This window comes from Polyergus mexicanus, unplaced genomic scaffold (genome assembly GCF_030449975.1).
Source record: "Polyergus mexicanus isolate NDT 795.1 unplaced genomic scaffold, iyPolMexi1.0 SCAF_8, whole genome shotgun sequence".
In the NCBI taxonomy this organism is placed as follows: Eukaryota; Metazoa; Arthropoda; class Insecta; order Hymenoptera; family Formicidae; genus Polyergus; species Polyergus mexicanus.
Genome location: NW_027223328.1, coordinates 9,433,846 through 9,450,205, shown reverse-complemented (window position 1 = coordinate 9,450,205; position 16,360 = coordinate 9,433,846). Strand labels below are relative to the sequence as shown.

The window sequence follows — 16,360 nt, the reverse complement described above, 5'->3', positions numbered from 1 at the left end:
ATCGACCGCGTGATACGGATTGTCGATTAAATTCCTCGCATCATCGCGTAAATCAAATTCCAACATCCACGTTCTATAATTTTCTATTGATCTCTCATGCAGCTCTATCTCTCACTGGAAGTAGCCACGCGATAGCATACGGACATATTTATAAAAGCCGTGGTTATATCCCGAGTACTTCGCGCTGGCTGACTTTTCCTAAGCCACTTCTCAATGTGGCCGCTAATAGCATTCCGGGAATATCGCATCGTTCGAATAGCGATCGTTTACCGTTACCACAAAACGGAATCAAGACGGATATCACAACTTCCCATATAATATCTTAATTATCATCCTTTACAGTGTCTCATATAGTTGGAAAATTAATTAATTTCTTCCAAGATATCGTTAGGCGATTGACATTCTTACGCTAATTGACGCAATTGCAAAAATCGAGGAAAAACCCACAGAATTCGCCAGAAACATCTGAAACGAGAAGGTTGGCACGCTGAAGAGAATTCCGGAGAAGTTTGTAATGCGGGTAACGAGTTCTGCGTTGCTGCTATCTAAATCTACTTGCCTCTCTCTCTCTCTCTCTCGAGTGTATCTCTTCCGATCACACGTCCCGAAATGTCAGACCCGTGACCTGTTCTCCGTTCCGCTATCTATTTATCTCTCGCCATCGTATTCTATCGCACGCGCGAGCGACGCATCCTCCCTAGTTATCCCTCTCTCAGGTTGAACCGCATGGTTCGCGAGTTTGTCTCATTCGCGTTTCGTATCCCGTACGCCTTCCAGTTACGTCTCGGTATTTCGGTCTACCGCGAGACTTTAATGAGCTGATCCCTATCGGGACACCGAGTTATACACATGAGTCATCATCTCTGTACGATACTCTGCGAAAGAACGTCTCGCGAGGATCGACGTGATCTGCTTTCGAATCGACTATATGTCGGACATCTGAAGGCCAAGGTAATTTAAAAAAAAAAAAAAATCTTAAAATTCTAAATAATGATATTTCAAATTTGAAAGAGAGATTAGCACGCTTGGCTTTCACGTACGTTTTCTCAAATATTTTTTCCTGCTTTGTCCTTTCCATAGTATCGACATATAAAATTGAAAATTACTCTACATATGTAGCGTGCGAAATGGGAAAAAAAAAAAAAAATTAATCACATATCATAAATTTAGAACTATAATTTAGTCATAAGCATGCGCGCAAACATTTTATTAAAGTTTATTTCTTATACCCAGCTATGCGCTTTCACTTTCTCTCGCCTACTTGTTTCGCCGCATTGTTTCATTTCTGCGAATAATAAAGAATATACTAATCTCGACTTCCTACCAATTCGTGTGACTCGGGAGAGGAGAGCGAGGAGTCATAACGTCCTCCGATAAGGTTCGCGCCTTGAATCGAGCGCTTCGTTAAACATGACTCTTCGGCCTTTATTCGCGCTTGCTCGAGCACGTCGACGTGCGGTAAGTTGCCAAAAGTCCATTGGCAGCAAGTGCGTATACGTACGTGCGTGCCGAGTATAACGCGCGAGGCTATACTTGTCACTCGTAATTTATTCGCTGTCCCACATATTATGCACGATACAATACTTATTCGTCATTTGGAATCAATCTTAATAAACAGTCGGTCCCGCGCCCACATATTCATTCATCGATTACGATTTCGTGGAAAAATCTATGACGGCAAACAAGATTCCCTCAAGCTGCTTATTATCCTACGACACCGCGTCATTATGTATTCTCTTATTATGTTTTAAGATGTTCCCCGTTAAATATTACACCGTATAAACGAAAATTTTTATCAAAAGTAAAATTATATCTAATTTTGAAGACGCGCGATGGCCGTTGCGTTGCGAGTAAAACGAACGAATTCAAGTCGCGTCTTCATTTGACGCGCGTATAATTTTCATTATGCAAATGGAAATATACGCGGACTTTCGCACTGGCAAGGTTAAACCGATCATTCTCTCGACGCGGCGATGATCGTCGTGGGTGGTCAGAGGCGGATCCTGCAGTAGCGCAAGAGCCGAACGCTACCAAGCATCCTCTCTTCGATTTTCTTCATCTCTCTTTCTCCCTTGTGATTTCTCTTTCTGCCTCTCTCTCTCTCTCTCTCTCTCTCTCTCTCGTTTCTTCCTTCTCTGCACCCTTGAGAAATATTACTACCACACGGCCTACGTGCGAGTAATTATCCCGTTAATGCGTCAGATTTTCAAGTCTCTCGAGAGAGTCTCTCGCGTGAGATACGCTCTGGATTGATTGAGAAATTTTCCCTGTCATTGAGATGCTTGCTAATGTCCCCCCCACCCCCTACTCTGCCGCCAATTTCGCATCGTCCCGTCGACGATTTCTGTCTCGAGAATCGCAAAATGACTTGCAGAATTCGTTCGGAGTCGCTGCGCGTGTCGCGTATATATTGTACGAACGACTATAATGTTGCCTTCTCGCTGACAATAGAACAATAGATCCCGTACAATGCGAACCAAATGAGACAAGAAAGTTAAAGAGAGAAAAAAAATATAGTATCGAATTTACGTATATGTATTGAATAAAAAAAGAGGGAAACTTGTAAAACATATTTATCAAATGATTTTTTATTATTATTATTTTTTTTTTTTTTTTTTTTTAATAGTATTTTAATTATTTTGAAATTTGCATATCTTTGTATTTTGGGCGTACCGGAAGTGTCGGCACGCGTCGCGCATCAAAGATTTGCGGAACAATCCGGTATCGATCGAGGTCATCGTTCAATCGATGAGACGACCCGCAATTTCCTTGGCCGAGTCGCATAAACATAGGCGCCTCTTTCGATACAACGAGGGGGGAACGGGCGAGAGGGAGGGAAACATCAGAGAGAGGGATCGGTACTTTAATGCCCGGCTATGATATGATAATGCGCCGGGATTATGTATATAGGTTCATGTATGATAATTTGGCGAGACAAAGCTGCATTGTCGAGACATAAATTGAATCGCTTCTTCTCTCTCTCTCTCTCTCTCTCTTTTACCATCGTCCCTCTCTTCTTATATCGTTCTCCACCCACCCTCTCCCACTCAGATCATCGGAAGAAACGCCCATCGCGGAGAGGGACACACTTGCTGTACACTTTGATACTACACTGTACGAAGGAGAGACTTTCCTTTACGCACTTCTCTTTTCCTACGTACGCGTACGCAGGTAGCCGCGTTGAATGGCCACGTCAATTATCGCAAGTTGGTAGAAACGTTCTTACCGGGACATGTGATCGTTCAAAGTTCTATGCGAGAAGGATTTGTTGCAGCAACTCGAAAAATCGACGCGTTATTCCAACGTCACGCGCTTTAATCCAACCCGATTCGAAGATAATTAGATGGTTTGATAATAAATCTACGCGCCCTTTTCCGAAATAGAAAATAACGGATCGTCGATCCGCAAGCGGATAGCTTATCAAGCTTTGATAAATGATTTCAGATTTAATAATTTTCGAATAATTCGCCGATGCGTATATAACCCGTTATAATCGTCCACCGTTTCTCATCGTGCAGTTTCGCAAGGTCGGAGCTCACCGCGAAATAAGCGGGCACGATTTCGCAGAAGCGGTACATACATCATACGCGCGAACGTATGAATTACCCAGGTTCCAAACTGGTTTTGCACGATGACAAAGGCAACGGAATCCACCTAGGCCATCAGCAAAGAAAGAAATTTCAATTCACAGCGCGCGCGTGCTTATTTTTTATTTGAGAAGAAAGAAAAGATTAATCTCGAAATCACTTATCTCAGTCGCGCGATTACGCGTCGGAGGAAGAAATCATCGTGAGATGCGTCCCCGCGTTTTTTGCCGTTTCTTTCTTTTTCAGGTGAAATGTCAGATATTTATTTGCAAGGGCGCGACACGCCCTTGTTACCGTAATCGCCATCCGGGTGACCCGGTTGCAATTTCTAAGCGCGAATTTACAATCCCACGCTAATCCGCGCAAAATTATATTTCACCCGTTCCCCGGCGCCTTCTGCCGCGACAAAAGCTCGTCTCCCGTCGTATTTTTTCCGATTAACCCTCTTTCGTCGGCCTGATGCTAAGTTATGAATTTCCGGCGATTGCTCAGGCGAAGACTCCGCCCGCTGTATAATATTGTATGTGGGAGTAAATCTTTTCTCCCCGCCGTGCGCATAGACTTTTCTCCCGATCAAAGTAAATTATTTAACGATTAAATTTGCATATACTCATATTTACTTCCTTAAAACGGCACAGATACTTTTATAGGTACTTTCTTAAAACGTGCACCATTTTTATTTGAAATAATGTATCAATATTTTAGACACAATGATAATTATAAGATGGCGGGACAATTTTATTAATTTTTGAAACAATTTAGATATTATTATATTAAAGTTTAAATTGCTGTATTATATTAAATAATCTCTTATTTTTTCGATTAGATTTGGCGAATAATCAGGATAGCTTAATTACATTTCGCAAGCTCGTATATAAGTTTAAACCCGTATATAAATTATATTTATTCTACTTACACCGAAAAACAGAAAAGCAAAGCGCGGTAGGAGACGGATTTGGTATGACGTAGCACTGATCGCGAGAGTAAAAACAAAGAGCAGACGGGACAGGCTTTATGGGAGGAGAGGATCTCGATCTTTCGGGCATACGAAAATCATAAAAAAAAAATTAGACTTTTAAATACGTCTCCCTTTCCGGACTACCTCGAGTACGCGCGCGGCGCGGTCGTATAAACCGTGCGTACCGCAAAAAGCGGCCAGAAAACCGCGGCGGATGATGAATGTCCCGATGGCGAGGGCATCTCGGGAACGATTAGCATAATTCCCGTGTTAACATTTAACCTGGCCGGTCCCGAAATTTCGAAATTGGACGGGGCTCTCCGCGTGGGAATCCGCGCGGACTTACGGAACCGGCAGATACGTTCGCGCCCAGATAATATCACGAAATTATGCGAACCGCTCCCTTCTTCGTCGACCAACCTCTCGTATCTTCTCCCCTCGTTCTCTCCCCTTACCTCTTCATCCACTTTTCTCTAATCCGGGAATACGAGCGTTACGAATTCCGAGAGAGAAATATGGATTTTTTTTTTAGATTCCATTTCAAATTATAGAGTTAAAAAAAAAAAAAATGAGTGCTCGACGGAGATTTCCAAGTTTTCTATTCAATTAATTCACGATTTTATCAAATCGTGTCTCAGAGCTTAAAGGCTAAATTACTCTCTTGTTATCGGCGCGTCGTGGTCGGCTACAACGTAGGCGGCGTCCCATCGATATCTCGTATCGATCCGCGAGACGGGGTAGAATTTATGTGAAATGCCGCAAAATTTCTCACCCCGAGAGTGGTCGCCATAACGTCGATCGACGACGATATTTCTCACTGTGGCGTCAACGCTGATCTTATCTTGGGTCCTTTGAGTCCACCGATGGATCCTTTTAATTAGCCCCGGCTAAGTATAAGCTCCGATCTTTCCGTCTCTCTTTCTCTCTCTCTCTCTCTCTCTTTTTCCTTTGAATCAGTTAAATCTCTACGGACCATCCTACGTGTCCGGCAATAACTCTGGGGTCATAACACGAACGTTCGAGAGCGCAAACACAGTTCGACAGGTTTCTCCCGTTTCTCGCACGTCGCACAATACAAAGATTTCTCCGACAACGAACATTATTTTAGGCTTAGAGGAAAGAACGAGAACCATTAGAACGAAGGGTTCCTCTATAACTTAGATAAAAGCGCTGTACGCGTGGTCTATCGTAAATATCTCAGCTTTGAGACGATTTATCTTCCTTTAATCAATTATTCTGATATCATTTCGATATAACGTGCAGTTGGAAAATTTTTAAGAAATTAATCTCATGATATACAACTAATGATAAATATACTCACACACGCATATGCGGGTACATTTGAATAAATAAAGGTAGCCAATTTAAAGAATATCAATTAATAGCGCCGTACCAAGCGTACGATTAGCGAAGAGTCGTGGTCATATCGAAACCATCGCTCTGATATAATTAATAAGAGGCTCGTATTACGTACAGAGTGCAACGAGAAGATGAAGATAGTCGTAAAGTTGCATGGTACTCGCATATATAGGCGAGAAAAATAAAAAGATCGCGACTGAATGAAAATATTATAAGAGGGCGGAATACGGGATGCTGTCTAGGCGAGAGATCGGGGATGAAGAAGAAGAGGCGGTCGACCTGACATGAAAATTTGATCGGTCTAATTTGTCACGATGTATCGGATGCGTGTACCCGATACTATGGCGAACGAAAAAAACAAGAAAGAATTTGGTATCGCGAAGGGTTAATTTAATTCGTATTCAATGCTAATGGAAGGTGAAGTGTCTGTGATTCCTCATGTGCTTCGAGCAACCTACGCGACGCACCGTCTCGAAGCGTAGCGTCGTGAAACAATGTTGGAACGTCGGAATTCAAGATAGCGCGCCGATGCACGCATCTAAAGTGCGTATCTACAGCAACGACAACGGTCGTTCGATGCCAACAGCGATCGTCGCAATGCGGTCATTCATAAGTCATTCGTAATGTAACGGTTATCGAGAGAGAAAGAGAGATGCGATAAAATTATTTCAACAATAGAATCGAACGCGCATATCGATTATCGATCGATATCAGGGGATACCGCGCAAAAAGGCGTGAAAAATTTTAAGGATTCAATAAACCCGTCATAAATATAGGAATTAGATATACAATTCGACGTCGCGTGTATAAGCGTATACCTGCTTAAAGCGGGTTGGTCACTAAATAACGCATGCACCGGCCCACGCCATATACGACGCATTCACGAGGGGACCACTTAGTAAGTCCTTAATCCTTATCTATGCGTATCGCGCGCATGCAATGCAAAGTGGACACGCGCATTGAATCGAGCTGACAATGAGATCAAGTCGTATCCGTCGGCGCGCCGACTTATCGTACGCGCTTTTAGTGCATATCTTTGTAATTTCAGCGGAAAATCGCGATCTCTGACGTCGGTTACGGCTGTCGTAATAACTTGTCACGAATGCGTTTCCTATTTCCTTCTTAACTTTCCCGAACGCCGATAAATCATCAATCGCGGAGCGCATGGAACTCGATAAATGGGCGAATCGTTGTTACTTGTTAAGCGCGATCGATACGATGAAATGTAGCGGCTAAATTGGCGTATTAAGATAAGTGACAATCCGGTTTAAGGATAAGAAAAACAAAGCGAGCAACAAGAAGTGTCGAGATAAATTCGATCACGAAAAGAAGACGATTAGGAAAAATCTGTTTCGTTTTAAGCTTCGAATAATTTCGCGAGGAAATGAAAGTAATATCACATATGAATAGCGATTTTAATTAGTTAAGAAAATTATTTAACTTTTTCATTTTTATCTTATTTATGAAATTTAGTTAAATTTATTTATTTTAAATTAAACTGTCATTCTATCTTTACTTGTTAATATCGCATTGATTTTACAATTTTTTGCGATGTCACCTTATTTTCATTAACAAAAGAATTTTCATGTCTCTCCTCTTCATATTTCTCTCGCCACTATATAATAAAAAGAGTTTAGATTTATACATCGGTTAAATCACGAATATATCAAGAAGCGATTATCGATGATTCGTCGATGATTCGATTCTTTGAATGAAGGAGGAGTCGCTCCGTCGTGATTGTAGATCGACCCAGTAACATTGTGAGTCATGTCCGTGAAGCACGTTTAATTTTATAGTAAGAACGAGAATGGGCGTATCGAATCTTGACGAAGTAGTCAAGATCGTAACCAGAACGAAAGATCGTTTTGAAGATCGTCGTGGTGGGCATCGTCATTGTTGTGCAGACGAGTCGAACCTATCCCAACTGTGAGCGCACAGGAATGTATTTACACATTGGCCGAAAAAAACAAGATCACGATCACGACGGAGAGGTGTCAAGATTTTCTCGAGAGCACCTATAAGAAAAAAAAAAAAAAAAGATCAATATGTGATATAAATTGATATTCGTAATAACCGAGAAATTACAATGTCAATCTTTTCCCGAATCTTTTATTATAGATTCAATTTAAAGAGCGTCAAAGATTCAAGACGATGTAAATCCGTCCCTACCGGGTACCCCTCTGGCATTTTCGATTAGTCACGGCGTATCGAGTGCTCGAAACCCATTCGCCATGGACCGCCGAGCTGAAATCTCGCTGGCAAAGAAAGCCCGAGCATGTATACGCGGCAAAAACCCACCGGCCGAGATATCGGCCTCGTGTAAGAAAGTGTCTCGAAGATTTGACGCCGGATAAGCATCCACATTGTGGTCCCCTCGACAACGTATATCTCGAAGCCTCTTGACACTGATGGACAAACGGACAAAGCAACAGCGGCGACCGCGCTCATCTCGGATACGAAGTTGAACGAATTCCGTCAGGGCGACAATCGGTGATAATAGCGTTCACGCGGGGATGAAACTCTCTCGTAGTAAAAAAAAAAAAGTGAATCTATATTCCTCTAAAAAACAACTTGTCGTGAACCCTGAATAAACTGCATTGAAATATCCCCGCGTCGTTGACATTTAAAATTAAAATGAGTTGAAGTAAATTTTCCTAGACAATTAATCTTGTTACACACAAGCGCGTGACACACACACATCAGTAAATTATTTCACGATTTCCACATTCTCGCACGTGGGGTTGCAACGTGCGCCGCTCGCGATGCGGGAAAGATATCTCCGCTAAGTATATCTCGAATTTACAATCGCGAGTCGTGAATCTGCGGACTAGATAAGGGAATGATGCATAGGTTTCGTTGTGTGTTGATACGCTCGGCAGAGCTCTCTCAATGACGAAACGGTTTAAAGAGACGCGTCGTCTCGAGGCTTGTAAATTACAGAATGCAATTTACAGAATGTTTCTCCTTTCATCGAACACACGATTAAAGGTATGCAAAATCCAGGTGCGGAATAAGAAGAGAGAGAGAGAGAGAAATGTGAGTTTCAGGATTGTATAATGACGTAATCTTTGCACTTTGGAAAGATTATCTTGTTCCGGCTAAATATCTCGTTACTATCTCTACCGAGATAATGATGAATAAAATATGGCAATGGTGAACAATTAATAACTGTGATTTTTTTTTTTTAGATAATTCCAATCACGATAAGTGGTTAGATAACTAATATAGCCGTCAATTTGAATGATTATAAAATGGCTATTAATTTAATCGTTAGAACGTATCGCAAATTATTCGCTAGCATAATTATATCTTGATCTCAATTCTGCGTATATTTGAAAATGTATAGTCTGCCTGAAAAGCGGCGTAGTATATAAACAATAAAAGATTCTCGATACAATCGCGTTAATTAGACTGAACTCGCTCGATTTTATTCAGCTACAAGCTACATCGAGATCTTGAGATACATACACGTATGTACCGATCTCTGTAATTATTAAGTCTCCTACTGTCTCTCTCTCTCTCTCGTTCTCCCTCTTGTTAAATATACCCCGTGATAAATGCAATTGATCACGTTAGATGGTATTTATCCACGCCTTCGCGATATATTCCTACAATGTATGAGTGAAACGATTGAAAGGATTGCGCTGATTTGTTATCTCAAAATAATCATGGCCACATATTAATCGAAAAAAATTTTACACTCGATATATTTTTGCACCGCGCGACGCAATATTACCGTGAAAGAATTTTTTTTTTTTTTTTTTTTTTTTTTTTTTTTTTTTTTTTTTTTGTAAACTTGGCAGTTTCTTTTGACATTTGAATTTTTACTGACAAAATTCCGTCAAGTTCCGTCAAGAGTAATTTTTTAGGTGAAAATATCGAGATCTGATCTCTCTCTCTCTCTCTTTTCTCTTCTCGAGTATAATCTCTCTCTCTCCCGTTTCCGCTTGGATATGGCGCTTGGAGCATTTCGCAGATGGCATCTTCGATATCATCGCGCGGGGCATTATGAAGATTTACAGTTATTCAAGCAAGTAGAGCGACACACGTGTATTATATAGCCAAGGTTTTCCCGGCCGTGGAACCCCCGCGGTGTCAAACGACACGCGATCGCTATCGAGATATCATCGAAGCAGAGCGAGAAGCGCCTACCGATATTCTCCACCACTATGTCAAGCCTCATAATATACCGTATAACAACCGTCATTAACAAATACTCGTAGCGCCACGGATCATTCGAGGGATTTACGTCAAGTTAAAAAGTACTTCGAAGAATAATAATCGGATAAAAACTTGTATTGTATGATACTCGATTCTTCTATTACTTCGGACGTTCTCCGAAGCTTTAATATCGAAACGATTAAAAATAATACTTTAATAGTCGGCGATACCAAATTTCTTTGTACGTTGATATCATCAAAGGATGATGATTCATATATTTCGACTTTCCGCGACTAACCGCACGAAAGTTTCTCTCAAAAAACGCAACCGCATGGATGAATCGGCGGATCGTGATTCATCCCGTCGAAAAATTCCGATGAGAAATCGAAACGTGCAGGAGTAAAGATCGATCGGGAAATACATGATCGAAGAAGCTTCTAAAGAGAACTTAATCGAAGCGTTCAGGCTGGCTCTCTCGCAAAGATTGCAACTGCCGATTATACATCATTTGCGATCAAGCACGAATGCAAAATCATTCGATACTTTATGCTTGAAAATTAAGTCTAAAATGCCTTAAAGCGAAACTAATAATACTTGATAGAGCGCTACATAAATTGGTACAATCTCTCGTGGGGAGGGGAAAAAAAAAAAAATGGAGTTTAGCTTTCTATAGGTACACGCGCGGCGAAGGCATTCCAACAGTAGCTTATCAACGAAATCAAAGAATATCGCGTATGTAAGACCGATTATTTCCTCTCAATTTGCAATCTTTCTAGAATTCATAGTGTTGCTTCTCTCCAATCCGGCTGTCCGATTCGCTCGAAGTAGTCATTACAGCAAATTGAGTAATGCCAAATAACCAAGAACACGACGCGACGGTTGATCACGATAATGAGTCGTATCTTTCGTTACGATAAAGACAAGTTGGTATCATTCGAATCGACGGTGGAACGGTTGGACTATGACAGAAAAAAGGCGTTGTCACGACTTTGTAATTTTTTACAAACAATATAATCTTACTATTAAACATTTACTACAAATATAAATGCATATATTTTTAATACAAAAAAAAAAAAAATACTTGTATATAATTCTATATCGAATTATACGTGATGACAATGTGTGATAAAAAGGGACACGATACACAATTGAAATCGTCCTGACAGCGACTTTAACAGTCGGTGGCGAACGTTGCAGCGATACCCTGTCGCAAATAGCACACCATTAGCCTCTGTATGAGACGGGCGTGATGTTATACATTACGCGCTAATGGCTACGTGTAGATTGCTGCCGAGCGTATGTAACGTTGTTCCCTTTTATCCGGCCGATGTACTAAAGACGAGACGTGCGCGTATAAGCGCTCTTTGAAAAGATCTTTTTCTACTAACAAACAAAAACATAGAAATATATGTAATGATAAGCGTAATATAATCAGATTTTATGAAAATATAAGAGAGTTGAAATATATAGAAAATATATGTCGTGATCAATTTTCCTTCGTCGAAAGATGAAGGATATTGTAAGGATTCACCGTAACGGCGCGGACATAATCGTGATAAAGTGCATCCTAACTTAACGTAACGAGCAATGAAGACAAATGAGTTACCGCTATCACCTATCCCCGGTCCGTCACACGCCAGGGGCAACTTGTGTCTAATGAAGGCTAACGGATCGATGTATCCTGAGCGTAATTAAGCAGAAGAAGAACGCGACCGCTAACATTTAACGTTATCGCTCCTTTGCAATCAATAGTCAGTTTTTTCTGCGAATCGCTCGCATCTCCGACTAGCTTCTCGGTCAATCATACGTCAACATACGTATTAGTATCGAATCATTGTCAGAAAGAGAGAGAGAGAGAGAGAGAGAGAGAGAGAGAGAGAGAGAGAAAGCGCAACTGGAGTTAAATACACGGGGCGCAAGAAGAAGGAATCTGTTCTCACCGTCTCGTATTATTATGAGAAATGACGTGGAACGTTTTCTCTGGTTCCATTTTTTTTTTTTTCCCACCTCGGCGTGCCCCTTGCAGGTGATTGCATCTTTCCGTTAAAGGGGAGTCACGAATGCGCTCGCGAGAGAGATTCTTCGCTGAAGGGACGACGACGGGCCCCTTCGCGTCAACGTCTTCCTCGTTTATGTCTCGCGAGAGCGACGAGACGACGGAGGGAAGCGAAAGCGGGACTCCTCCGGGCGGAATCGCCTCCGGGCCGGCTCGTTTTCGCGGCGGCATGCCGCTGGCTCCCTCCCCCCCTCCCCCACCCCGCCCTTTCCCTTTTCTCACGTTCGTCGTCCGGACACCCTGTAGATTGTTCCACCGGTTGGGGAGATTCGGCGGCGGCCACCGGCGCGATGCATTCCGATGCAAATAATTCTCGCCCCGGGGACGCGCGACGTAATCGTCGCAATTTCATGCTTCTCAGAAATTCAACCTGCCTATCTTACATCCTCTGTCTCTACCGCGTACGGTCCTTCTCCCTCTTCAGTGGTCTACCTGAGGATCCCTCTTACCTTATCCAGCCCCGAGACTCGATAACTCACCCTCAAGTATACCCGGGGCGCCTCAATATTTCATCAATGATCACGAAAGAATAACAGAATCGCGTAAGTGGTTCGATGAAAGGTGTATTTATAGCTATCTCGGGATGACGGATGGACAAGACGATTTTTATGAGTCACTTTTAAAGCGATCTAAAGCACTTGTGAATATTTTCCATTCTACTTCTCGTGAAAGAGGAGAATTTAAATATGAATAAGCGCCTTTTGTAAGAATACTTGGGAGAGTATGCTTTGCATTGTGGGATATAAATTACGCAACGGACCAGCAGGAGGCTGAGGATATCAAGTTTCAGCTTGTCGTCGCTTCGGTTTTAGCACCTGTTAATCGCTCCGTTCACGCAGCTTGCTCGTTAAAAGATCGAAATAAGGACGATAAAGATAGAAGGGATAAAGTTTTTAATATAAATTTTACATATATATGTATGTATGCGTATATAAAATTATTTAACACTCGAGTGCTACATTATGTGGATGACAATTTTTTGAAAAATTATGGAGACACGTAACAATTTTATTTTCCGTTTATTCCATTAATTCGTGTTAATAGGATATGATTTAAAAGCGAGGAACAATATCCTATTATATTCCTTAACCAGATATCCATTGTTCACGATTTTTACTATGACCGTGTGTCCACTATACCGCGATACTCTTACATAATTTCAACTGATCCCTCTGTTTCAGGGTGGTCGGGGCAATGGTGGTCGGCGCGGCCGTCTGCAGTCGTATTCCCGGATTGGCGAAAAGCCAACGCGAGCAGTGCAGAAAAGCGCCGCACGCCATGCCAGCGGTGGGCGAGGGCGCCGCGCTGGGTCTGCGCGAATGCCGGCACCAGTTCCGACATCACCGTTGGAACTGTTCCCACGTGTCCAACGATCAGGTCTTCGGCCACGTGGTGGTAGTGGGTAAGAAGGATTGTCCTGTCACCGAGCGCGCGCGCGCGCGCGCGGGCACCGTATTTATTACACCTCGTGTAATATACCTCGAATGCTGTGTACGTGCACTTGTACTTCTTGTATTCCCCTACATCCCCGCAAAAGGATAAAACGGTGCAAAATTGCCCGGTTACTGGCCATTCGTTCGTGATGTTCGCGCGCGCGTGACGGAAAAACAGTAATAGAAAATTGAAGAAAAAAAAAAAAAGAAAGTTTAAATACATCGGAAGATTCATCCTTTGGACGTGTGCGCATAAAGATGTGTAACTTATTACCCGGTATACCGGTGTGTTACGTGCCTATGTCGGCGCATCCTCGAAACGTTACGAGTTAAAGATGAAGACACACGGCCGTTAGTTACATCACTCGCGCGTTCTATTAGGTAGTTGTAAACGTAATTATCTCCTGATTAGGATCCCCGCCCTTCTACGCTTCACCATCGACCCGTTCGTTTGTCTTCTAAACGAATGTTCTAGTCGGATTCTCTTTAATTATCAAATATCTTTCCAGCAATGAGAGATGCGATTTCCAAGTCAAATTAATAAGCCAGCCACTTAAGCGTGAAAATTATTACGGTATGGCTAGTTGAATATACAATATAAGGAAACGTATATATCTTAACTCTTTCTCAGCGGCCTTCCGTTAACAAATTAAAATGCGCATCTTAAATATTCGCATCGTCGTCCATAATTTCACGAAGCCAATAAGTAAAAAGTAATACGTATTCTTGCGCGTGTGTTTGTGTGTGTGTGTGTGTGTGTGTGTATTGAAGCGCTCAACGAAGGATTGACCGTGATATAACGGTAAAAGAACGGAACAAGTTTCCGTTTGCAAATCTAACCCGAGTGCTTCGATTCAACTGGTTAATTTTTCTCTGCGCGATTGAAAGTCGGAAATTATCGAATTAAATCTTCTATTCGGATCATTTTAACGCTAATCCGAGAAGATACTTTATACTCGAGTGCATTTTTATCACCACGGAAATTAGCGTAATGACACATGGGCTATCACACGCGCACACGTGTCGACATATACACCCGTATCTGAATCCCCGTACAAAGAGTCCGGTTTCTCGCGTTACTGTTTTACCTTACCTCATGCTTCCACACCGTAGGCGCGAATAATTTACATTCGAGGCCCGATCCTATGGTAACCAGTTTTGCAGTCAAAAACCAATTACGAGAGGAACACGCTTGGAATAGACATCAAATAGTATTTACCCTGTCGAATTTCCAAGATTGAAAATATTCCTTCGGATTAATTTTCTCAGCTAAACGACAACCCTTATTTGTACATACTCCGATGTAATTTATCTTACATCGAAGTATGTAATTGACGATTAAATGGGCGCACACATTTTATCATGTGTGCGCCCATTTAATCGTCTTCTTATTCATAGACAAAAGAAACGAGGAAAGCTAAATCACTCTCATGAGGCGCAACGCGTAATTATTTAAAGGCGCGCTTGATATATGACAGGCGTCCTTAATTTCCTCGCCTCTTAATTTTCGGTCGCCCAACGAGTAACTTAATCGCCGACACGTTGCGTTTCATGTGGCAGATCGGCTCGGTGACAAACGGCGAAAACGATATTTCTCGAGGACAAGATAATCCCCGGGTCTTGCGAGCGGAAGCTGACGTGTGTGATCCACGCTCGCATAAGTATCATTAAATACGACATATTTGTCATCCTGGCGTTAAAAACCGTAAACGTGAACGTGAGGGAGGGCGCGAGTGGGGGGGAGGGAGGGATAAATGTCCTACGTCGAGGATCTACTCGGCGATATATGTATAGGGTGATCACGTTTCAAATTCAAAGGCTCGCGAATCTTCAAAAATCTTAAAAGCACAGGAAAAATATAATTGCGAGAAAATCAGCAATAAACTTGATCGCGATTATATATAATTTCTCGAGAAGATCAAGATATTTCTTTCATAACATTGTGTTTTTTTATTTCTAATAGAATCTCGGAAACACACCCTGTATGCAAAGGGCAGTTTCGCGGTGGCCCAAGTATAGGCGATTTCTCAGGCGATTAATCTACAACGGATTAAATTGCCGAGGAAAAAGAGAATGTAAAGTCTGGTAAACGCGAATGTGATTTACAACGCGCAACGAGACATTCGTACTTTGTTACCCGTCATCTTTTGTTGCCATCGCGAGGCTCACGGATTGTGGCTTCTGGAGTTCCACGCTGAATAAAATGCACGTATAGTGCATCGTAAAGTCGTGTGCGAAAGGGATTGGAAGAAAATGACCGCAATTGTACCCAGGGATTTGCACAAGTCGCACGAAGGCATACGATACGCCGATTTTCGATAATTAATTACAAGTTTACGCTAATAACAATCGTTATCTTTTTATTCAATTAGCATCGAAGCGACATACTGTCACAAACGTGCACGTGTAAATTAGAGTCGAGCCTTTTCGCGATTGTTGAATCTCTGCAATTTGTTAAAAAAATCATAAAATCTAAAGAAAAAAGCGTACGCGTAATGTACAATATTTATTTAAAGGAACGGCGCTCACAACGACCGACGCGAAGCGGAGAGCGAAAATAACGACGGCAATCTCGAGGAAGTCGGGCGAGAAATAAGAAAATCAGAAATTAATGCGCAAAAGAGAGTATAAATAAGGCTCATAAGAGATCGGGAGGGCACGAGGGAAGAACGGGGGAGGGAAGAGGGGGGGGGGACAGACAGGGCGGTCAGCCGCTAACTTAATTAGTGAAATTAACGGAGCCGCTCGACATGCCGATGCTACGAACGCGGCGATGTACGCTCTTCAAGATATTTCCCCGGTTCTT

At 42.1% G+C, this 16,360-nt stretch overlaps 2 protein-coding genes across 8 annotated transcripts in view; one reads left to right on the top strand and one right to left on the bottom strand.

Annotated features, from left to right (window-relative positions):
* The window catches only part of LOC138935632 (protein Wnt-7b), a 55,500-nt gene that overhangs the window by 21,976 nt on the left and 17,164 nt on the right, over positions 1–16,360 (top strand). For all 4 annotated transcript variants that reach the window (XR_011447263.1, XM_070300342.1, XM_070300341.1 and 1 more), the window contains one exon: positions 13,303–13,523. Coding sequence is in view for 3 of the 4 variants with exons in the window: in XM_070300342.1 (XP_070156443.1) it covers positions 13,303–13,523 (221 nt within the window). In the remaining variant the exon portion in view is untranslated. The remainder of the gene's footprint in view (positions 1–13,302; positions 13,524–16,360) is intronic.
* Positions 1–16,360, bottom strand: part of Prosalpha5 (proteasome alpha5 subunit) — a 90,357-nt gene that overhangs the window by 65,892 nt on the left and 8,105 nt on the right. The gene's annotated exons all lie outside the window — the stretch shown is intronic.